Source organism: Bubalus bubalis, chromosome 19 (genome assembly GCF_019923935.1).
Source record: "Bubalus bubalis isolate 160015118507 breed Murrah chromosome 19, NDDB_SH_1, whole genome shotgun sequence".
Classification (NCBI taxonomy): domain Eukaryota; kingdom Metazoa; phylum Chordata; class Mammalia; order Artiodactyla; family Bovidae; genus Bubalus; species Bubalus bubalis.
This window is the reverse complement of record NC_059175.1, coordinates 58394172-58417572: the sequence shown is the minus strand read 5'-3', so window position 1 is coordinate 58417572 and position 23401 is coordinate 58394172. Positions and strand designations below refer to the sequence as shown.

At 42.4% G+C, this 23401-nt stretch overlaps 1 protein-coding gene and 1 long non-coding RNA gene across 5 annotated transcripts in view; both read left to right on the top strand.

Moving 5' to 3' along the window:
• Nucleotides 1-2667, top strand: part of OTULINL (OTU deubiquitinase with linear linkage specificity like) — a 30411-nt gene extending 27744 nt beyond the window's left edge. For all 3 annotated transcript variants that reach the window (XM_025270696.3, XM_025270697.3, XM_025270698.3), the window contains one exon: nucleotides 892-2667. In XM_025270696.3, coding sequence (XP_025126481.1) covers nucleotides 892-1065 — 174 coding nt within the window. In that variant the 3' untranslated portion in view covers nucleotides 1066-2667. The remainder of the gene's footprint in view (nucleotides 1-891) is intronic.
• Nucleotides 2668-3214: 547 nt separating this feature from the next.
• The window catches only part of LOC123330563, a 35763-nt gene continuing 15576 nt past the window's right edge, over nucleotides 3215-23401 (top strand). For both annotated transcript variants that reach the window (XR_006546574.2, XR_006546573.2), the window contains exons 1-2: nucleotides 3215-6674; nucleotides 19846-20027. This is a non-coding gene — a long non-coding RNA (uncharacterized LOC123330563). The remainder of the gene's footprint in view (nucleotides 6675-19845; nucleotides 20028-23401) is intronic.

Sequence of the window (23401 nt, the reverse complement as noted above, 5' to 3'; positions counted from 1 at the left end):
CATGCATGCTGAGTCGCTTCAGTCATGTCCGACTCTGTGCGACCCCATGGATTGTGGCCCACGAGGCTCCTCTCTCCATGGACTTCTCCAGGCAAGAATACTGGAGAGGGTCACCATTGCCTCCTGCAGGGACTCTTCCTGGACCAGGGATCAAACCTGGGTCTTCTGCATTGGCAGGCAATTCTTTACCACTGAGCCACCCAGGAATCCTGCAAAGAGGTGGTGGGTGGGTATTACTGCCCTCCAGTCAGGAAGAGTGATACAAGCCTTCCTGCCCTACGCCAGCTGCTGTGTCTTCGCAGCTCGGTGGCCAGCGAGCAGCAGTGCCAGGCACCTGTCTGACCTTCACGCTGCCTCTCAGGTGGGAGCAGGCTCTCCCACTATAGAGGTTACCTGGCAGGAAGTCCAGCTGCAAACTGAGATAACATTTGGGAAAGCATGTGATTACTTAGTGCAGGTAAACAGAAGTTATTGAAACTTTGAAAGTCCAGACAATGCTTTTCTATGCCCATAGCAAAGGGGCTTTGTTTTGCTTTGCTTTCCTAGGAGGTACTCAAAATTACCTGACATTTTAATAAAAATTCATTTAAAATGATTTTTTTAAAAAAGTTGGAAAACAGGATAACTCTTATTACAAGCATTCCTTTATATTTTTTCCAAACAGCTTGCCCTGTGATTCCCCTACAGAGACCTTTCTCTGTTTGTCCCCTGCCTTCCATGCAGACGTCTTCCATGTCTGTCCCCAATTCCACACCCACACACGGTTCACATGTGGGTCTGGCCACGAGCCCATCATCTCACGAGCTTCAAAACACTCTCCCTCCGCCGGAGAGGGGAGGCAGGCATTTGGGAATGTGCACCCATGACCTTTCTTTCATCTCCTCCCCACAGATTGATATGTTTATACTCGGATACTCCCTGGAAGTAAAGATAAAAGTGTTCAGACTGTTCAAGTTTAACTCCAGAGACTTTGAAGTCTGCTACCCAGAGGAATCGCTCAGGGAGTGGCCGGAGATCTCCCTGCTGACCGAGAACGACCGCCACTACCACATTCCTGTCTTTTAAGTCAGGCTGGACTGGGCACCAGCTCTCGCCAGTGACAGAAGTCACCCTTGCAAGTACTGTTTCTAGAAAACCAAAGCTAGCATTGCTGCCCGGGAAGGAGTCGGGACCCCCCTCTCAGGAGCACAGGAACCCTGGACAGGAGACCCCACGGCGCCTTTCCTCTGTTCTCACGGTTTCCTCCAGCGCAGCTGCACTAACGGGTTTGTGGGCTGGTGGTTTGCCCTTGTTTGTGAAGACTCTGGTCACTTCACACAAAGTAGGGCACAAGGACATTTAGTTTGAAGAAGAACAACGACAGGAAAAAAGTGAGAAGAAAAGGACTATGGGAAAAGGACTAAAGGGAAAGAATTTCTGGCTATAATCTTTATGTTCTTCATTAGGAATCTTGTCTTTGACTGATTTGGGATCTTCATAAACATGGCCTTATTTTATAAGCATTACCTTCCCAGGAATCTCTGTGGTATATTGATTTTCCAGAACCCTTTGATTAACTTTAAAATTGTGCATGTGTGTGTGTTTACACTCACATGCACGTATACATGTATAGTTTTATATATACATATCTAAACACATACATACACGTAGCCACTACTTTGTAATGTTGTACGATTTGTTTTATATCTCTTTACTTTTTTTTTTAAACTGTTGCATCTGGCCAGTTTGTTTTATATAGACCAAAAAGATACATTCTACATATTAAGGCAACCGAATGACAGTTATTGAACTGTCACAAAAATATTAAGCTGGTGTATTTAATGTGTATTTACATGTGTATTTAATGTGTGTAGGCAGAAATCATGCCTGCCCGCCCCCCGCCCCCATATCTGTATTCTAATCCCGGGAACCTGTGAATAGGTTGGGTTAAACGGCAAAGGAGAATAAGGTCACAGGTGGAGCTAAGGTACTAATCCACTAACTTTGAAATAGAGAGAGTGGTCTGGGTTCTCCAGGTGGGCCCAACGTAATCACAAGGGTCCTTAAAGTAGAAGAGGGGACTTGGGAGAGGATCAATCGGGGGCAGATAGGAGGAAGCGATGAACAATGAGAGACAGAGGCAAGGCAGCCGGTTCTGTGCAGTGCAGCAGCTACGAGGAGGACGTTACTGCAGTTACATGAAGGAGCCACAAGCCGAAGACCATGGGCAGCCTCTGGAAGCTAGAAAAGGCCAGAGTACACGCTCTCCCCTAGAGCCTCAGGCAGCAACGAGGCCCTGCCAACACTTTGATTTTAGCCCCGTGGAACCCGTGTCAGGCCTCTAGCCTAGAGACCTGTGAGATGATGAACGTGTTGTTAAGTTGCTAAGTTTGTGGTTCGTGTCACGGCAACCATAGACAACTAACACTCAGGCTCACTAACTTCTGGTCGTCTCTATTTTGGGAATACTTTTCCAGTTTATTTTGGCAGTCTTTATTTTGGAGGTACTTTGCTAGTCCTGTTTTGTATTTCGGCAAATACAAAGTAACTTTTAAAATCTTGGCTAATGGGATACTATTTCAAAGTTACAAACCCCTTCTAAGAATGACTTACTTATTAACATGTTTGATGCTGATGTTTTCTCATGTTTCCATATGTTTACTGTAAATAAAAAGGAGGTATGTTAAATGCTGTGGTCTATGAAACTAACATTTAGATTCTTCTGTAATGGGGACGCTCACCTGCATTTACCACATAAGCCAGCGTTGGGCCTGCAGCCATTTTGTCCTCTGGGTGAAGAGCTGAAGAGTATCGAGCTCAGACCGAGGGGCTTTGCGATACCTTGAGAGCCACACGAAGCAGGATCTCTACGGCCTTTTGTACTTGATCTCTACAGTCCTTGCCTGCATCTATGGGTTTTCATAACCCTTGGGCTTCCCTGGTGGCTCAGTTGGTAAAGAATCTGCCCGCAATTCAGGAGACCTGGGTTTGATCCCTGGGTCGGGAAGATCCCTGGAGGAGGGCATGGCAACCCACTCCAGAATTCTTGTCTGGAGAATCCCCATGGACAGAGGAGCCTGGCGGGCTACAGTCCATGGGGTCACACAGAGTCTGACACGACTGAAGCAACTTAGCATGGCACAGGCAGCTTGTCATGTTATCAACCCATGATGTTTATCCTTAACTGTGCTGGGGGATGGGGCAGGGTGGGAAAAGGATTCTTTAAATAGAGGGGCAAGACCAAATTTTGAAAAACATTTAAATATGATAATAATGAAAGTAAAATATAAGACTCTTCAGTAGTTGCTGTGTTTGGAGAAAACATCGAAATAGAAGATTTTAGGGGACGAGGTATTGTGTGTTTTTGTTTTTAATTCAGTTGTATGATGAATGTAACAAACTAATTAGAAGGAACTACATATAAATTAGCACCATTTTAAAATGCCAGGCAGGTTTGATCCCTGGGTCAGGAAGATCCCCTGGAGAAGGAAATGGCAACCCACTCCAGTATTCTTGCCTGGGAAATCCCATGGATGGAGAGCCTGATGGGCTACAGTCCATGGGGTCACAGAAGAGTCAGACATGACTTAGAGGCTAAACAGCAACAGCTTATTTAAACATGGGATGTGTTCTAAGAAGCATTCCTGAAGTACAGAAATATTGTTTCTACTGAAATAGCCTTTTTGTAAACAAAGAATATTTCTTGCTTCTAACTTATAAAACCTCAGATGGAACATCTAGACAGAACCAAATACAGGTTGGTGGTTAAAACTATGAGTATAGCGTTTTACTATTCTGTTTTGCTCACCCTTGAGTTTGAAAAGGTGGAGTGAAGGTCAAACCAGTAACACTAGGGGGTTCATGGATAGCATACAATTTGGCTGCATTGCTCCTTAGCATACATCAACATGTCCATATGGACAAACCCAGAAGCTTGAGACTTCGCTGGTCCCATGTTCTGTTCTCACCGTCATCCCCAAAGACAGAACCTGGGAAACAACTGGGGAACCACCCCATGTACCTGCCAGTCTCAGCTTGTGTCCACCTCTCAGCATGTCCACGGACTTCCTGTGGGTGCTGGCCTCTCTGCTGGGCCAGCTTTGAGGGAAGGGCCCTGGGGCTAGGTGGTGAGAAGGAGTTGGTACAAACTGATAGCGGGGGTGAAAACCTAAAAAGCTGCACAAATATTCTGGAACTTTCAGTGTGTGAATCTAAGGAGACACATTTATGACTTACTTGAAGATTCCCTGGAGGAGGAAATGGCAACCCACTCCAGTACTCTTGCCTGCAAAATCCCATGGACAGAGGAGCCTGGCAGGCTACAGTCCATGGGGTCGCAAGAGTTGGACATGACTGAGCACACACACTATATCACACTATAAATTAAAAAAAAAAAAAAAAAGATGAGGTGATACTTGGTGAAAATGTTATAAAATATTCATATTTTATAGCTAAATAAGATAGATAAATATGTGTTTCTCTTATCAGGAGCTAGCCTTAGGTGTAATTAAGCATGATTAAAGGGAAAGCTCAGCACTGGTGTATATTTGACCTATGTTTAATACATTAGTCATAAAATACTTCAATCTTCTTGTGAGACCAGTTGTGTTATTAGTTGCGTTTTTGTTGTCCCTCCTGAGTCCCTGTCTTCATGCAAACACACTGAAGACACTCCATGCACTGAACAGGAAGAGGAAATGTCACACGATTCTCTTTTAAAGCAGGAAGTAAAGTGCCTTTTCCCCTTTGAACATTGAGGCAGAGCAGTGCTTGCGAAGCTATCTGTGGTGAGTGTGGTGATGGACCCGTGTTTTGAATTTCCCATTCTTGGCAGACAGGCACTTTTGTAAAAGTAAAATGTTGCACTGAGATCGGATTGCTATAAGAGTTTCTCAACACTTGCTCTCAGTTCCTGTACACATTCTTGCAGACAAGCAGAAAGAGCTTGCAATGTGGCACTGGTCTATAGAGCGCACTAAAACAGGAGTTTCAGGCAAGAATCAATATATTCCGATGTTATTTCTCTGGGAGTTTGGGATTTTGCCAGCATGAGAGGGCAGTGCTTTTGTTTTGTTTTGCTATTGGGCCAACCAAGGCCATGGTGTGGAGTTGTCTGGTGTGTGCCTTGCTCGGGACACCTGACTGAAGAGGTGCGTGGGGGCTGGGGTCTCTCTTCTGAGTCATGACCCTCTGTTTGGCAGAGCTCCTTGGATCAGTCATCAGACAGTCCCAGTTACATTTGCTACTTTTTGAGAAGGGTTCCATGGGTTTCTACCTTCTCTCAGCAGAAATTAGCAAGAACCTCCTTTTGATTTCAGTTCTTTATGCTTAACAAGAATCTTCACATTTCTTTCTTTACTGGATCTTAAGCTCCTGTGGGAAGGAGTGTGGATCTTACATCACCGTGACTAGACCAGTGCTCAGACTAATAGCAAATGAATTCCAAATCACAAGTTGGTAATGAAAGCCACGTGCAGATGTTAACCTTCTTAAAGAAGCAAAGAATCATAGTGTGATGATTTCCTTCCTTCCTTCCTTTTTTATTGATCCAAAACTTGAAGAGACCAAGTTTTTAGATGGAGTCTTGGGGAGAGAAGCTTCCTGAATTTAATGATACCTCAACATATTCATCAAGTCAGAGTGACCTATGAAATGGCCACAATAGACGTAAGAGGTCAAATCAAGTATGGCTAATGTTTTATCTGCAGTGAAGTTAAAATTAACCAACAACATCTAGTTCATCGAGAAACAGGTTCTTAAACAAATATGGCTCATGAAAGAACATTATTTATTGGGGTCATGGACTCCTAAGAGTGAACAGAACCTTAAGATGTCCGGAGAATACACATCTCATGTTCCCTCTGCTGTGGAAGAGGACTGACCACAGCCCAGACTCTGCAGAGCCTCCAGGCAGGTCCCAGGTAGGAGGCAGCCAGGTAGGGTGGGGCTGGTGTGGCAAATAGGGCACAAGGGCATAGCAGCCTGAATCCACAAAGCCGTGGCAGGTACGCCGGAGCCCAGCTCGGGTGTTTGTCAAAGTTAGAAGCTGAAGGATGCACCCCTCAGCGTGCATGACTGAAATCAGGAAAAATGAAGGCCTGGAAGCTTATCACCAGCACAGAGCCAATAGCTTCTGGTGGCAAATGGGATAGGAGAGAGTTCTCAAACATCAGGTGGCTTGTAAGGGCTCTTCTCCACCAGACACATCCATTTTGCGCCTTGGTTACTGAGGGTCTTCATGCATCTGAAAGACACTGTGCTCGGCCTTCACAGGCCCCATGGATGGCAAGCTAATGAGGGCACAGGTTCAATGTCTATAATAGGGAAGAGATTTGAGCACATCCGTGAATTTCAATTCTGTATGGGGTGTTAGTGCGAATGACAAATGTTTATAAGCTTCAGTTGCTGTTTTATGATTAATATGAAATACTGCCCAAGCCTCAGTCCTGCCAGAAATGCAAGAAATATTTTCTAACATATTCTGGGTTCTGTTCCAGCTGTTTGGTGGTAAGGACAGAAAACCACTTAAGTCAGTTTGATAAGGAGAATCCCACAGACCAACAGGGCAGGAAGTACGGCCAGTCCTCCTGGAAGGCGCGCCTGGGGCCTGAGAGCCAAGAATTAGAGTTTCCAGCTGCATCTCTCATGAGTCACGGAGAGATGGTCTCATCGCTCCCGATTTCCCGCCTCACTCTGTAAGTGATTCTCTCTTTCCCTTCTTCTCTTTGTCTCTCTTCACCTCTGTCTCTCCCTCTCATCCTTTGGGCACACAAGGCTGCTCCTGCCACTGAGGGAAGCTGCAGCTTAGTTCACGAGTTAAAAAAGCCTGAGAAGTAGAATCTGATTGGCTCAACCTGCGACGGCCGATGAACCACGTGCACGGCTCTAGCCAATCATCTGTGACCTGGGTAGGGGGCCGGGTGCCTGCAGCATAAATTTGACGTTTTCTGGGACTTTGGTGTGATCAGAGCGTGCCTCAAGCCATTTAATACACATGGAGTTTTTCACAGCTCAGGTGCACAGAAGAATCGGCATTCAGAGCACCTGGTAATTAAGGTTGGTAATCAATTAGCATCTCACTAACACAAATGTTAACGAGCTCTTTGGAGAATAAAGACAAATGTGGTGGTATCAAAGGCTAGGGTGACAGTCACACAAGGTTGGCCTCATGAGGCAGTTTTCTCAGTGGTTGGAGGGAGATAGGAAAAAAAGTTACAGGCGTCCAGAATAATCCCTTCACGTGCAGGTTTGTTGCTATTGATCTGTCTAGATAAATATCTGAGAAGACACACACGTGCTGCTTTAGAAACATGACCTGAAGTCTCCTGAGCTTTTCTGCAGCATTCTGATGGAAAGAGATGTACGGTTCTTCTTTGTCCTGTAAACCTCACCTATGCGCATTTTCAGCCGAACCTCTGGCCTGCAGTTGGCTAGCTCTGTAAAGTACTCTGGCTCCGGTACTTGAATTCCATGCTGCAAAGGGTGAATTTGACATTGTCTGCTTCCTCCAGGTTCCATGACGACTTCCTTAATTTGTTGTTCTCTTTGTGCCCTGGATAGTAAATTCTTACCGGCAGTGGAAATTGGCTTCTGCACTCTTAAGCATAAGCACCAAGGTCAACTCTGATTGCCTGGCACCCCACGCACAGAATTCCCAACAGCTCTACCACAGGTTAATGTTTACTGTAATGAGATATTGTTTTCCCTATGCTTCTTTAAAAAAAAAAAATCTGTTATTTGTGGTTGACTGGGTGGGTCTCCATTGCAGCGCACAGGCTCTGTGTTACTGCATACGGGCTTCCTCTAGTCGGGGAACACAGGCTTCTCATTGCAGCACTTTTCTTGTGGAGCACGGGCTCTGGAGCCCGCAGGCTTCAGTAGCTGCAGCACACGAGCTCAGTAGTTGCGGCATGGGGGCTTAGTGGCTGCAGCGCAAGGTCTCAGTTAAGACACGTGGGATCTTCCCAGACCAGGGATCGAACCCATGTCCCCTGCATTGGCAGGAGGATTCTTAACCACTAGACCACCAGGGAAGTTCTCCCCTCCTACCGCCCCCACCTCTTATTGCTTCTACAGGATATTTGTTAAGATACCCGCCCCCACCTCTTATTGCTTCTACAGGATATTTGTTAAGATACGGCCTGGAGCCAGGGGACAGTGCAGAGAACCCAGGACCGCAGAAGGGTAAACCTGCTGGTTGTTCTCATGGGTCAGCTCACGCGTCTGGCTTCCTAGACATTAAGTAAATAACAACAATGGGAAATCTTTGAAGAGCCTCGTGGTGAATATCAGAAAAGATAGCTTGCTGTAGTAAGTGAATATCCACTAAATCTATTTCTGCACCAACCTGTGCTGGAGGCATTAAACTTACCTACATTTCACAGGTTAACAAAACAACTAAACTAAGCCAAGGTAAGTTGGGCTTAAGAACAGACAGAGAGAAGAGGAAATAGTTTCTACGAGCTAATGATTGGCAAGACCTAATGGAATGGGTGAATGTGTTGAAGAATGCTGTAAAAATCACAATAACAAGAGCGGTCAGACTTAAAGCTTCATTTTAATAACCCCAGACACCAAGTTGAATATACATGTGGGAAGAAGCAAGCATCTTATAAGACAGATACTGTTGGTGCTAAACCCATACTTACTTACCCAGCTCAGGAAGAGGTAAATACATACGGTGATATGATTTGAAATAGTTCCAAGCCATATCCCTTACTTTCCTCTTAAGTCATCCCCAGATGATGAGATTTTCAAAGTCAGCTATTGTGCTGAACACAGGGCAATGATGAAAAATTGTAACCAAAAGCATTTTCAAATGAGTGAAACAAAATAGGCTTCTTCAAATATGACCTGGAAAGGAGTGTCTCAACATAAAACCATGTAATGACTTCTATATATTTCAGGAATATAAGCAAAGACATGTGATGAGGGATAGCTACTTCAATAAGTGTAGCAATGCTTCAGAGTTGCTATTTGTAGGCTGATGGTCCTAAGAAAATGCAGTCTTCAGTGCCATGGTATCTTAACAGGGACCAGGGAGTTCAGCATCATCCATGTGGCAGACCAGAAACCTGTCAAGTCCTTTTCACAAAGAGAATCAAGTATCACACTGAATTACTGCCTTTGTGATTAATGATCCACTGTCTGACAGCCACTTGTCTTTACAGGAGCATTCTGTTTCTCAGCAGCCAGCCACATGTTTGGTCCCTCCATGCAACTGCAGGCAAACTCAATTCCATATCCCCTCACAGCAACTCTTTGGTCTCAGAGAGAGGATTTTATGAATCTCTTACCAAGGATTTTTCAGATCAAGGTCAAGCTATGGATCTTTCAGATTCTACCCAGCATCCAAAGTGACTGTTTAGGAGATCCAGAGGTCACACTTATATAACTATATAACCTTTCAGGATAAAACCAACATTTTTTTCAAAAGGAGGATAGGGGAGTAAAGATGTTCAATGACCTAACAACCCAATGTTCAACATCCAAAAAAATTACTAGACATGCCAAAAATCAGGAAATAAGACCACATAACCAGAAAAAGAAAAATAATCAATAGAAAAAGGCCCAGCAATGACAGAGATCATGTAATTAAGATGCAAAGACATTGAAATAACTATTACAAATATGTTCAACGTGTTTAAGCATCTTTAAATAATAGGAATATAGTCAGGAGAGATGGTGAAGACATAAAGAACCAAATGGAACTTCTAAAAATGAAAATTAAGATATCTGAAGTGGAAAAATACACTGGATGGGACTAACTGCAGCTAAGACGTGCACAAAGAAAAGATCAGTGAACTTGAAGATGTAGCAATACAAATGACACAATCTGAAACATAAAACAGATAAATAAGACCTCAGTGATCTGGGAATAGTATCAAATGGTTCATTACGTGTTAATTAGAGTCCCAGAAAAGTGTCTGTTGGCAGGAGAGGGAGACAAAAAGATATATGAAGAAATAATGGCTGAAAAACTTCCAAATTTAATTAAAAAAAAAAAAAAAACCCAAAAAACTACAAACTCACAAATCTAAGAACCTTAAGCAACCCCAGGTATCATAAACACACATGCACACACACAGCAGAGCACATCAAAATTGAGCTCCTGAAAGACAGTGATAAAAAGAAAAATCTTAAAATCAGCCAGAGGAAAAAGGCACATGATGTACAGGGGAATAAAGAGAAGAATGAGAGCTGCTGCTGCTGCTGTTGCATCGCTTCAGTCGTGTCCGACTCTGTGCGACCCCAGAGATGGCAGCCCATCAGGCTCCCCCGTCCCTGGGATTCTCCAGGCAAGAACACTGGAGTGGGTTGCCATTTCCTTTTCCAATGCATGAAAGTGAAGTCGCTCAGTCATGTCAGACTCTTAGTGACCCCATGGACTGCAGCCTACCAGGCTCCTCCGTCCATGGGATTTTCCAGGCAAGAGTACTAGGGTGGGGTGCCATTGCCTTCTCCAAGAATGAGAGCAGATTTCATAAATGATACAAGTCATAAGACAATGGTTCAGCATCTTTAAATTGTAGAGTAAAAAAATACTGTCAACATAGACTTCTGTATCCAGCAAGCATCTTCTGTAAAAATTTCACCTTAAGGTGAAATAAAGACTTACTAAGACGAACAAAAGCTGAGAGGCTTTACCATTTAGCACCACTGTGTAAGTGATGTTAAAGAATATTCTTTAGATAGGAGAAAAATAAAACCAGATGGGAACTTGGATCTGTACAAAGGAATGAGAAGTACAAGAAATGGAAAATATGTGGGTAAATACAGAAGTATTTTTATTTTAAAATTTCTTCTGAGAGTAATTATATAAAGCAAAAATAACAAACACATTGGGTTCATAGTTTAGGCAAAAATAAAATGTATAATAATGACAGCACAAAGAATGGAAGGGGAAATGGAATTATACTGTTATAAGAGAAATGGGAGTATACATAACATTCATCATAATGGGCTAGATGAAACACAAGCTGGAATCAAGATTGCCAAAAGAAATATCAATAACCTCAGATATGCAGATGATACCACTCTTATGTCAGAAAGCAAAGGGGAATTGAAGAGCCTCTTGATGAAAGTGAAAGAGGAGAGTGAAAAAGATGGCTTAAAACTCAACATTCAGAAAACTAAGATCATGGCATCTGGTCCCATCACTTCCTGGCAAATAGATGGAGAAACAATGGAAACCATGACAGAGTTTCTTTTCTTGGGCTCCAAAATCACTGCAGATGATGACTGCAGCCATGAAATTAAAAGATGCTTGTTCTTTGGAAGAAAAGCTATGACCAACCTAGACAGCATATTAAAAAGCAGAGACATCACTTTGCCAACAAAGATCCGTCTAGTCAAAGCTATGTTTTTTCCAGTAGTCATGTATGGATGTGAGAGTTGGGCCATAAAGAAAGCTGAGCACCAAAGAATGATGCTTTTGAATTGTGGTGTTGGAGAAGACTCTTGAGAGTCCTTTGGACTGCAAGGAGATCCAACCAGTCAGTCTTAAAGGAAATCAACCCTGAATATTCACTGGAGGGACTGATGCTGAAACTGAAGCTCCAATACTTTGGCCACCTCATGAGAAGAGCCATCTCACTGGAAAAGACCCTGATGCTGGGAAAGATTGAAGGCAGGAGGAGAAGGGGACGACAGAGGATGAGATGGTTGGATGGCATCACCGATGCAATGGACATAAACTTGGGTAAGCTCCGGGAGATGGTGAAGGACAGGGAAGCCTGCTGTGTTGCAGTCCATTTGGTTGGGAAGAGTCAGACACGACTTGGCAACTGAACAGCAACATATATTAATTATTGTGGGTTGGTTTTTTTTTTTTTTTAATAAAGGCTCTAAAGGAACCACCAGAAAGAAACCATATTAATACATTTGGAAAAAAGATATTATAAACATAATAAATGTTGCTGGGTGATATGAAATGATACAGCATGTTTAAATTAAACCTCAAAGAAGAGTAGAGGCAGGTGGGATGTCATTAAAGAAAAGAAGAATACTGATGAGATTCTGTGCACCACGGAAGAATAGCTGTCTTGCAGATGGGCTTATAGCTGAAGAAAGTCACTGAAGAAAAAGGGGTTAAGGAAAGAATCATCATGGAATGTAAATGGGAAGATTTTGCTTTTGAAAATATTTGAACTCAAGATCCATCTCCCAGCTTCTCAGAATGACCAGGGCTCCTGTGTGTGACTGCTCAGAGTGATGCAGTTTGCTTGGAAAGAGAAGTAATTCAGTAATAAAAACATCTTTCATGAAAACAAGTCATATGATTTATTTCACAAATTGTCTTAGTGTATCATGCATATGTAATTATTCAAAAGTGTTAGATAAGAAGTTAACAGAAGCAAGTGACTTGTCTAAGATCTCATGTTGAATGAGTGCCTGGCACATAAGAGTCAATATATTTTGCTAAGTGGATTAATGAAGTAGCTGATCCTTGGCGTTCTGGTCAACTGCTGACAAAAATGTAAAAATAAAGGCAAGCATAACTGCCACAATATATGGCAGTGTTGAAAAGAAGAAAAGCAGAGGAGAAATGTCACTGTTAGGAAACTTTTACAGGATTTTGGTAGCCTTTTGTAAGCTACCTTTGAAAAGATGGCACACATAGGGAGCTGTCCCTGGTGCTGAACCTGTTTGTCATGAGGTGAATAGGTCAGGATTGCTGTTGGTTTTAGTTACTAAGTTGTGTCTGACTCTTTGTGATCCCATGGACTGTAGCCTGCAAGGCACCTCTGTGCATGGGATTCTTCAGGCAAGAATCCTGGAGTGGGTTGCCACTTCCTTCTCAGGGGGATCTTCCCAACCCAGGGACTGAACCCTTGTCTCCTGCACTGGCAGGTGGATTCTTTACTGCTGAGCCACCAGGCAAGCCAGGTCAGAGGATGGTCTTCAACAATTCTGATATATATTTTCTTCTGGAATTCTATTACCAATGACAATACTAACAATAGTTTTATTTATAATTTTTTCCCTTTATAAACATTGTAAGGACTATTTTTAAAATTATATCTTTGTTGCTATTTAAGACAAATTTAATGTACAAAGTGTTTAATTCAGTAGATTTTAGTGTAGTCACAAAGTTGTAGAATTATCACCACTATCTAATTCTAAAATATTTTTATTACTTCCAAATAACCCTCACAAAACCCCTCTCTTAAGCCTCTGGAAACCAGGAATTTACTTCTTGTCTGTAAGATTTGCATATCCCGGAATTTTTGAAAAATGGAATTGAAAGAGACACATGTACTGCAATGTTCATGGCAGCACTGTTTATAATAGCCAGGACATGGAAGCAACCTAGATGTCCATCAGCAGCTGAATGGATAAGAAAGCAGTGGTACATATACACAATGGAGTATGACTCAGCCATTAAAAAGAATACATTTGAATCAGTTCTAATGAGGTGGATGAAACTGGAGCCTATTATACAGAGTGAAGTAAGCCAGAAAGAAAAACACCAATACAGTATACTAACACATATATATGGAATTTAGAAAGATGGTAACAATAACCCTGTATACAAGACAGCAAAAGAGACACTGATTTATAGAACAGTCTTTTGGACTCTGTGGGAGAGGGAGAGGGTAGGATGATTTGGGAGAATGGCATCGAAACATGTATAAAATCATATATGAAATGAGTCACCAGTCCAGGTTCGATGCACGATACTGGATGCTTGGGGCTGGTGCACTGGGACGACCCAGAGGGATGGTACGGGGAGGGAGGAGGGAGGAGGGTTCAGGATGGGGAACACATCCACATGAAAAGATGTTTAACATCACTAATTATTAGATAAGTGGAAATCAAAACAACAATGAGATATCACCTCACACCAGTCAGAATTAGCCATCATTTTAGAAGTCTACAAATAATTTCTGGAGAGGGTATGGAGAATAGGGAACCCTTCTACACCATTGGTGGGAATGTAAATTGGTGCAGACACTGGAAATCAGTATGGAGGTTCTTTTAAAAGCTAAAAAATTTAATTACCATATGATCCAGTAACCCCACTCTTGGGCATATATCTGGAAAAGATGAAAAGTCTAATTTGAAGAGATAAATGCACCCCAATGTTCACAGCAGCACTATTTACAATAACCAAGATGTGGAAGCAACCAAAGTGTCCACCAACAGAAGAACAGATAAAGATAAATGGAAAAAGAAAACATAATGGAATATTACTCAGCCATAAAAAATAAAATAATGCCAGTTGCAGCAATATCGATGGACTTAGAGATTATTGTATTAAGTGAGCAAGCCCAACAGAGAAAGACAATATCAGTCAGTTCAATTCAGTCACTCAGTCATGTCCGACTCTTTGTGACCCCATGGACTGCAGCACGCCAGACCTCCCTATCCATCACCAACTCCTGGAGTTTACTCAAACTCATGTCCATTGAGTTGGTGATGCCATCTGACCTTGTCGTCCTCTGTCATCCCCTTCTCCTCCCGCCTTCAATCTTTCCCAGCATCAGGGTCTTTTCAAATGAGTCAGTTTTTCCCATCAGATGGCCAAAGTATTGGAGTTTCAGCTTCAACATCAGTCCTTACAGTGAATATTCAGGACTGATCTCCTTTAGGATGGACTGGTTGGATCTCCTTGCAGTTCAAGGGACTCTCAAGGGTCTTCTCCAACACCACAGTTCAAAAGCATCAATTCTTCGGCACTCAGCTTTCTTTACAGTCCAACTCTTACATCCATACATGACTACTGGAAAAATCATAGCCTTGACTAGACGGACCTTTGTTGGCAAAGTAATGTCTCTGCTTTTTAATATGCTATGTAGGTTGGTCATAACTTTTTTAACAAGGAGTAAGCGTCTTTTAATTTCATGGCTGCAATCACCATCTGCAGTGATTTTGGAGCCCCCCAAAATAAAGTCTGACACTGTTTCCATTGTTTATCCATGTATTTCCCATGAAGTGATGGGACCAGATGCCATGATCTTAGTTTACTGAATGTTGAGCTTTAAGCCAACTTTTTCACTCTCCTCTTTCATTTTCATCAAGAGGCTCTTTAGACAAATATATGATGTCATTTATATGTGGAATCTAAAATATAATACAAATGAACTTATTTACAAAACAGAAACGGACTTACCAGCATAGTAAACAAACCTATGGTTACCAAAGGGGAAAGGGGATGGGAGAGGGATAAATTAAGAGTGTGGGTTTAGCAGATACAAACTATCATATATAAAATAGATAAAGAACAAGTATTTACTGCATAGACAACTATATTCTTTTTCATTATAAATATATATATATAACACACACATACAATATATGATGTATAAATAACATATTCTATATCTTTTAATAATCTATAATAAAAAGAATAATATATATAAAACTTAATTATATAATACCTGAATCATTTGCTACATAGGAGAAATTTTAAAAAATGTTATAAATCAACTACATATCAAAAAAAATTTAATTTTAAAAAGTTTCAAATACAGTATTTATCCAATACTTACCCTGAGTTGAAAAAATACCTTCTTTCATAACCCTGAGCTAAAAATATATCTTCCCTACATTGGCAGTTTTCCATTATATGCTTCAGTTAACAAAATGTTCTTCCTTCTGCTAAAAATCAATAATTCTTATCAATATAATTGAAGAATCATTCAAGCATTCAAAATTTAATTTGTTCATAAGGGTAAATGATATTTATTAATACTTATGTTTCAATGCTTATTTTTTGAACAGAAGTGAGATATAATAGTTTAATTTACAAACATCTGAAATTCACTCTCAATTTATGTAGCTTTCAAAATGTTTCCCCCTGATTTCTTAAAGTCATAACTGGGTCATGTGAAGTACTTTTTATATGCTATCCAAATAATTCCTATGTAGATTTATATTAAAAATAAATATTTAGAGGGAGTCAGAAGACCTGAGTTCTATTTTTGATGTCATTATGATCTTTAGAAGATAGTAAACAGCAACTTTAATTAATTTTCCATCTTTTGAGGATGCTATCTGAATGATTAGAATTGACTTTGAACTTCTCTCTGCCGGTCTCATCAGCATTACAGTAAAGCAAGAGTTTTTGTCTTATTTTGGTTTGGTGTTTTGGTTTATTTCTTTAACCATTGTTCATTACTGGGTTATGGACAAGTCACAGTCTACAACAAAATCTTCACATAGAAGTCTTAGTCAAGTTACCACTTCAGTCACTAACCTGCCCTACATAATGTCAGAAAGATGAGGCCTTATGAAAACATGGGCTCCGTCAACCTCCACTCATTTGTCAGACATTTCAGAGCAGGCGAACAAAAGCTCACCTGGAGTTCACAGAGCTAAGTTCTGGGAAGGACTCACTAGGAATTATTATGACACCTGGAGAACAAAATTTTGTATCATCTGGTGGAGTAGATAATATCATTCTGTTGGGATGTCACCAAGGGCCACAATTATAAAGACTTGAATAGTCAGGTAACAACTGGACACTCTGAAATTCTGCCAGAGCTAGATTCTATTGAAAGGAGAAGAAAATTTAATTTTAATATTTTTTGTACTTCAAATAAACCAAACAAATATATGCTTGTTACTAACTCTGGGCTAGGAACCAGGTCAGGTGTGGGGACACAAAGATTTATGGTACACTCTTTACTAGAAGGAGACCACATTATAATGAAGAGAATAATGGAAAACAAATCTTGATAAAGCTGTTTTATACCTATTGACGTTTGGAGCCATCTAGATGGAGAAATCATTTCCCACGGGTAACTGAAGAGTGATAGTTGTGGTTTGGAAGGTAGGATGGATGAAACTGTGACAGTCACATCAGTAATAGTGAATGCAAACAGCCATCTGAACTTTAAAGAATGACTCGGATGGAAGCCTGGAAGATGGAATGAGACGGAGGAGAGACAGCACAGGCAGGGGGATCAATGACTCGCCTTAATGACCAGTTGGATATAGGAGGCAAGGATGAGAAAGGTATTTAATAATACTGGGATTTTTCTGATAACTTATATAAAATAGCATATTTTATCATTCACTATCTCTTTACTCTGCTTTGTTTGTTTCCCAGAGAGCTTGCTACTCACTCTCTGTCTCTGTCTCTCTCTCTCTCTCAAACACACACACACACACCTGCATATTTTAGCTATAGTCCATTTCACCAACACAAACAAGATTCATAAGGGAAGGGACTTCGATGTGTTTACTGTTATGTACTCAGTGCATATCAGCAAAAAACACCTTTGAAAGGATGAATTAAACAGCTAACTTAAAGAGAACAAATGGATTGCAATATCATCAACAAAGATAGGAAATATGAAGCAATGGTGAGACTTCTGATAGACATGGTTTGAGGCATGAGGGTTTTGAGGTAGAATTTTGAGGTAGAATATATGGTCTGGAACTTGGTAGGGAAGATGGGGCTGTAGGCTGATAACTGGAGCTCATGGGTGCTTGTTTTCAGTCGCTAAGTCATATCTAACTCTTTGCGGCCCCATGGACTGCGGCACACCAGGCTCCCCTGTCCTTCACCATCTCCCGGAGTTCGCTCAGATTCATGTCCATCGAGTTGGTGATGCTATCTAACCACCTCCTCCTCTGCCGCCCCCCTTCTTTTGCCATCAATCTTTCCCAGCATCAGGCTCTTCTCCAATGAGCTGGCTCTCTCTTCGCATGGGTGCTTGGGTATCAGTAAAAGAACAAATTTCTAATCGAGGAGACATGATGTACTTTGTGTGGATCTCAGAGTTTTGTGTGACTTCTGGCCATCAGAACCATCATCTTAATTCTCTGCCTCTTGTTCACGGAATTTGCAAGTAATGCTTTATAGCTGCTGATGCCTCTGGGAATGCTGCTCCCATGGCTACACCATCCTGGCTATCCCTGTTTATTCTGTCAGTGACTCGTATTTGTTTTGGAGGTGACAACTTGTATACCTATTTTTCAATCCTGTGGAAGTTTTAATATTGTCAGCTGAGCATGCCTGCTCTTCTATAAGCCATGTTTTGGAGGTGACAACTTGTATACCTATTTTTCAATCCTGTGGAAGTTTTAATATTGTCAGCTGAGCATGCCCACTCTTCTATAAGCCACTTGAAATAACCACTCCCTAAATACAAAACACACACAAACACACACATGTGCATGACAAGTCATGTGATAAACCTTCAATCTAAGAATGAATACAACAGGAATAAGTAAATCTGAAAGCTCATAAAAGATTCAACAGCAATGAAGATGTTCCACAGTTCAGGATTTAAGACTATGGTAGGCAATCATGACTCAATCTCACTATTGAGTGTCAAGTAGTAGAGCTCATATATTTTTGTTCTTTAAAATAGAAAGAGCATAGTGGTCTTGTAATAAGCATAAGCCATGTCATCTCCCAAGGTACTTTCCAGTGTCACTTCAATTAAAAATTACCTGGACGAGATAAGACAGCTCTCAATTTGACTGCCATTCTGAATATATCTTGAGTTCTTACACTTTTTTCACAGCCATCTGATAAATTTCACATTTCATGAGAAAAATAAACTATAGTATAACTTACTCCATTGGTTTTTAAACAAATCTGAAGGATACAATGTAGTAACCAGTATTAACAGTTGGATATGGAGGATATCAAACATAACATTTGTTAAAGGCTAAGACTCCTCTGTTCATATTGGATGAATTATACTATTTGGTTATTAAATATTTTCATTGTGCTTAGTCACTCAGTTGTGTCTGACCCCATGGATGTAGCCTGCCAGTCTACTCTGTCCATGGGGATTCTCCAGGCAAGAATACTGGAATGGGTCATCAAGCTCTCCTCTAGGGGATCTTCCCAACCCAGGGATCAAACCCAGGTCTCCTGCATTGCAGGCAGATTCTTTACCATCTGAGCCACCAGGGAAGCCCTGGTGTAATATTTTTAATACACTTCATTTGCAATGCATCACAGACTCAATGGCCATGAGTTTGAGCAAATTCCGGGAGACAGTGAAGGACAGGGAAGCCTGGTGTGCTGCAGTTCGCAAAGAGTCGGACATGACTTAGCGACTGAAGAACAACAGGATTTTCCATGACTATCAAAATACACTTTCTCAATGACCTTCAGGGTTGTGGCCTATTCAGGAAATGTGAGTTTAGGATAGCCACCTCTGTACTTAGAACAGCGTAGTAGTAGTTCTGAATCTTCTACAGATGTCAATTACTGCATCAGACATCTCTGTCTCAGCTGACACTTGCTTCTAACTCCTAGGCTGCACCCCCTCCACCACCACTTTTGCAGCAATTGTTGGGCTGGCTGGTCTGACTAAAAGGCCCCAGGCCTGGAGTCTCACAGGCTGTGTCCCTCCCTAACTTCTGGGCTTGGATGAAATGCTACATCACACAGAATGGAATCTAGCCTTCCTGCATGCGCCGAAAGGCTTGCTGACCCCACCCAGTAATGTGTTGAGTTAGCTTTCCATGGGGGTGAACCTTGACTAGAGGAAATAGGAGATGGGGGTTGGGGCAGGGACTCAGGCAAGTAGCATCTTCCTACCACAGAATGGTCCAAGATGGGATTCTTTCTTGCAGTCCTTCTGGAAGAGTCCAGTTTGCCATGCATTGACCAGCCTGTTTTTGTTTTTCTGAAGTTTTATATGAAGTAGTAGCCAGCCTGGTAACACATTAGAGCACGTTGCTTCACCTCTTTCTTTACCTTTCTTGTTTTTCCCCTCGCGATCTCGGTTTTCAATTTTCACCTCCTGTTATGGACTGAATTGCGTTTGGCACCCCAGTCTAAAATTCATAGGTTGAAGTCCTATGCCCAATGTGACTATATTTAGAGATAGGGCCTTGAGGGAGGTGATTAAGGTTAGATGAGGTTCTAAGTGTGGGTCCCTAATCCTGTAGGACTGGTGGCCTTTTAAGACGAGGAAGAGGAGAGCAGCCAAGACGGTGGAACAGAAAGACCTTGAGCTCACCTCCTCTCACAAGCACACCACAATCACAACTGAGAACAACCACTGATGAAGGGCCTCCCAGAGAAGATCTTCTACAATTAAAGACATAAAGAAGGAACCACAGTGAGAGAGGTACGAGGGATGGACTCGTAATGTAATTAAATCCCACGACCCCCTGCCACCCCAGGTGTGCGTGTGCTCAGTTGCTCAGTCATGTCTGACCCTTTGCGATCCCATGGACTACAGCCTGCAAGGCTCCTTGGTCCATGGGATTTTCCAGGAAAGAATACTGGAGTAGGTTGCCATTTCCTCCTCCAGGGGATCTTCCTGACCCAGGGATGGAGCCCAGGTCTCCTGAATTGGCAGGGGAATTCTTTACCACTGGCCCACCAGGGAAGACTGACCCCCAACCCTGGGTGGGCAATTCACAAACTGGATAATAATTATATTGCAGAGGTCCTTCAGTGGGAATAAGAGTTCTGAGCCCCATGTCAGGCTTCGAAGCCTGGGCGGGGCCAGGGGCGGGGGAGGCCAGCATCAGGAATTCTAAAGAACTTGTTTGTATTAGTCAATATTGTCTAGGTTAGCATTCTCAATGGAGAAGGCAATGGCACCCCACTCCAGTACTCCTTCCTGGAAAATCCCATGGACAGAGAAGCCTGGAAGGCTGCAGTCCATGGGGTCGCTAAGAGTTGGGCATGACTGAGCGACTTCACTTTCACTTTTCACTTTTATGCATTGGAGAAGGAAATGGCAACCCACTCCAGTGTTCTTGCCTGGAGACTCCCAGGGGCGGGGGAGCCTGGTGGGCTGCCATCTATGGGGTTGTGCAGAGTCGGACACGACTGAAGTGACTTAGCAGCAGCAGCAGCAGCCAGTGTTCTCGCCTGAAGAATCCCAGGGATGGGGAAGCCTGGTGGGCTGCCGTCTATGGGGTCACATAGAGTTGGACATGACTGAAGTGACTTAGCAGCAGCAGCATTCTCAAAGTGTGGTCTGGGCACCTTTTCAGTGGGTCTATGAGGTCAATTTCAAAATAGATGATTAAATGCTAAAATATTATTTGCCTTTTTTTTCTCAATCGAATATATGGTGGAATTTTCCACAATGTGATAATGCTGCTCTTTGAATGCAGAAGCAGGCCCCCAAATCCAGCTGCACTGTATTCAGTTAGACATTAAAGAGAATTGCAAAAATTGAAATAGGGCTACTCTTCTCACAGTTATTTTTTTGTTTTGGAAAATATAGTTATTTTTCATTAAGATGTTACTATGCTAAAGTATAATGGATTCATTTACGTATTTTTGCATTTTCTCAGTTTTAATATCTGAAATAGTAAATATCAACATACAGAACCCACGTGAACAAAGGTCAGTTGGGGTCCTGTTTCAAAATGTAGACTTCGTTATTACTCAGGTATGGTTAGTTCAGTCGATGACTGTCATTGAAAGGGAAGTCTGTTCCTAAGAGTAGGAGGCCTGCACTGCCATACAGGGCTGTTGAAGGAGTGAGGGGAAATCGTCGCTGAGAGTCTCGTGGTGGTTTCTGTAGAAAGGAACAGGCAAGGCAGGGTAAGCAGGTTTCGGGTTGGCTGATTTGAGTAATTCCCATGTTCTAGGGTGTAGGCACTGTCCTGGGGCTTCCTGTATCTTGCCCTGAGTGATTAGGAAAGGTGAATATAGGCAGACTTCAGCGTACTGCAGGTTTGGTTCCAGACTGCTGCAGTAAAGCAAATGTGGCCATAAGGTGAGCCGCATACATTTTTGGTTTCCAGTGCATATAGAAGTCATGTTTACACTACACTGTGTATGAGTAGACTGTGTAGTCTATTAAAGCGTACAATAGTGTTATATTAAAAAAAAAAAGTAGTCTTTTTTTAAAAAAGTAACTGTTAGGAAAATGGCACCAACAGACTTTCTCAATGCAGGTTTGTCACAAGCCTTCCATTTGTTTAAAAAAAAAAAAAAGGCAGTATATGTGAGGTGTAATAAAACTCGTATCCCTGTAGGACCCAAAGAATAGGAGTGCTATGGGCTGGATAAAGGGCATGGTTGGGGGTGGTGGGCTCAGGATATGGCTTTGGATGGGTTACTTTGCACATGAAAGGCATATTCTCAAGGGAAGAGTTTGTTATCTCTGGAATCAGCTCGTCTCTCCTGGGCCAGCAAGCTCCCAGGTACCAGAGCACTGTGCATGCTCAGTCACTGAGTCATGTCTGACTCTTTCTGATCCCGTGGACTGTAGCCCATTGGGCTCCTCTGTCCATGGAACACTGGAGTGGGTAGCCATTTCATCCTCCAGGGGATTTTCCAGACCCAGGAACTCATGTCTCCTGTGTCTCCTGCATTGGCAGGGGGATTCTTTACCTGGGAAGCCCCACCAGAGCATTAAGAGTACAGAAAGTAAGCAAACATAGCCAATACAGGTCCTTCATCGTTCTGTAAGAGTGTAAAGAGGGTAGAGATGTTCAGAGACCAAAAAGCTTGAGGACTTCTGGGCTAGGTTATGCACAATAACAAAGATGCCCCAAATCTCGTTCTCTTAACACAGGAAAAGGATTCCTTCATTGCTCAAGCCAAGTCTTCCCACTTCTGATAGATGGTATACCATCATCCCTGGGACCCTTGAGGTATTCGTTCCAGGATATTCATTCAGTTCAGTTCAGTTCAGTCTCTCAGTCGTGTCTGACTCTTTGCAACCCCATGAATCGCAGCACGCCAGGCCTCCCTGTCCATCACCATCTCCTGGAGTTCACTCAAACTCATGTCCATCGAGTTAGTGATGCCATCCAGCCATCTCATCCTCTGTCGTCCCCTTCTCCTCCTGCCCCCAATCCCTCCCAGCATCAGAGTCTTTTCCAATGAGTCAACTCTTCGCATGAGGTGGCCAAAGTACTGGAGTTTCAGCTTTAGCATCATTCCTTCCAAAGAAATCCCAGGGCTGATCTCCTTCAGAATGGACTGGTTGGATCTCCTTGCAGTCCAAGGGACTCTCAAGAGTCTTCTCCAACACCACAGTTCAAAAGCATCAATTCTTCAGCGCTCAGCCTTCTTCACAGTCCAACTCTCACATCCATACATGACCACAGGAAAAACCATAGCCTTGACTAGACGGACCTTTGTTGGCAAAATAATGTATCTGCTTTTGAATATGCTATCTAGGTTGGTCATAACTTTCCTTCCAAGGAGTAAGCATCTTTTAATTTCATGGCTGCAGTCACCATCTGCAGTGATTTTGGAGCCCCCAAAAATAAAGTCTGACACTGTTTCCACTGTTTCCCCATCTATTTCCCATGAAGTGATGGGACCAGATGCCATGATCTTCGTTTTCTGAATGTTGAGCTTTAAGCCAACTTTTTCACTCTCCACTTTCACTTTCATCAAGAGGCTATTCATTAGAGGATAGCAAACTCTACAGGTGCTCAAGTCCCTTATATAAAATGGCGCAGTTCAGTCAGCCCTCTGTGTCCAAGGATATGGACCACAGAGGGTGTCCTATACAGAGAA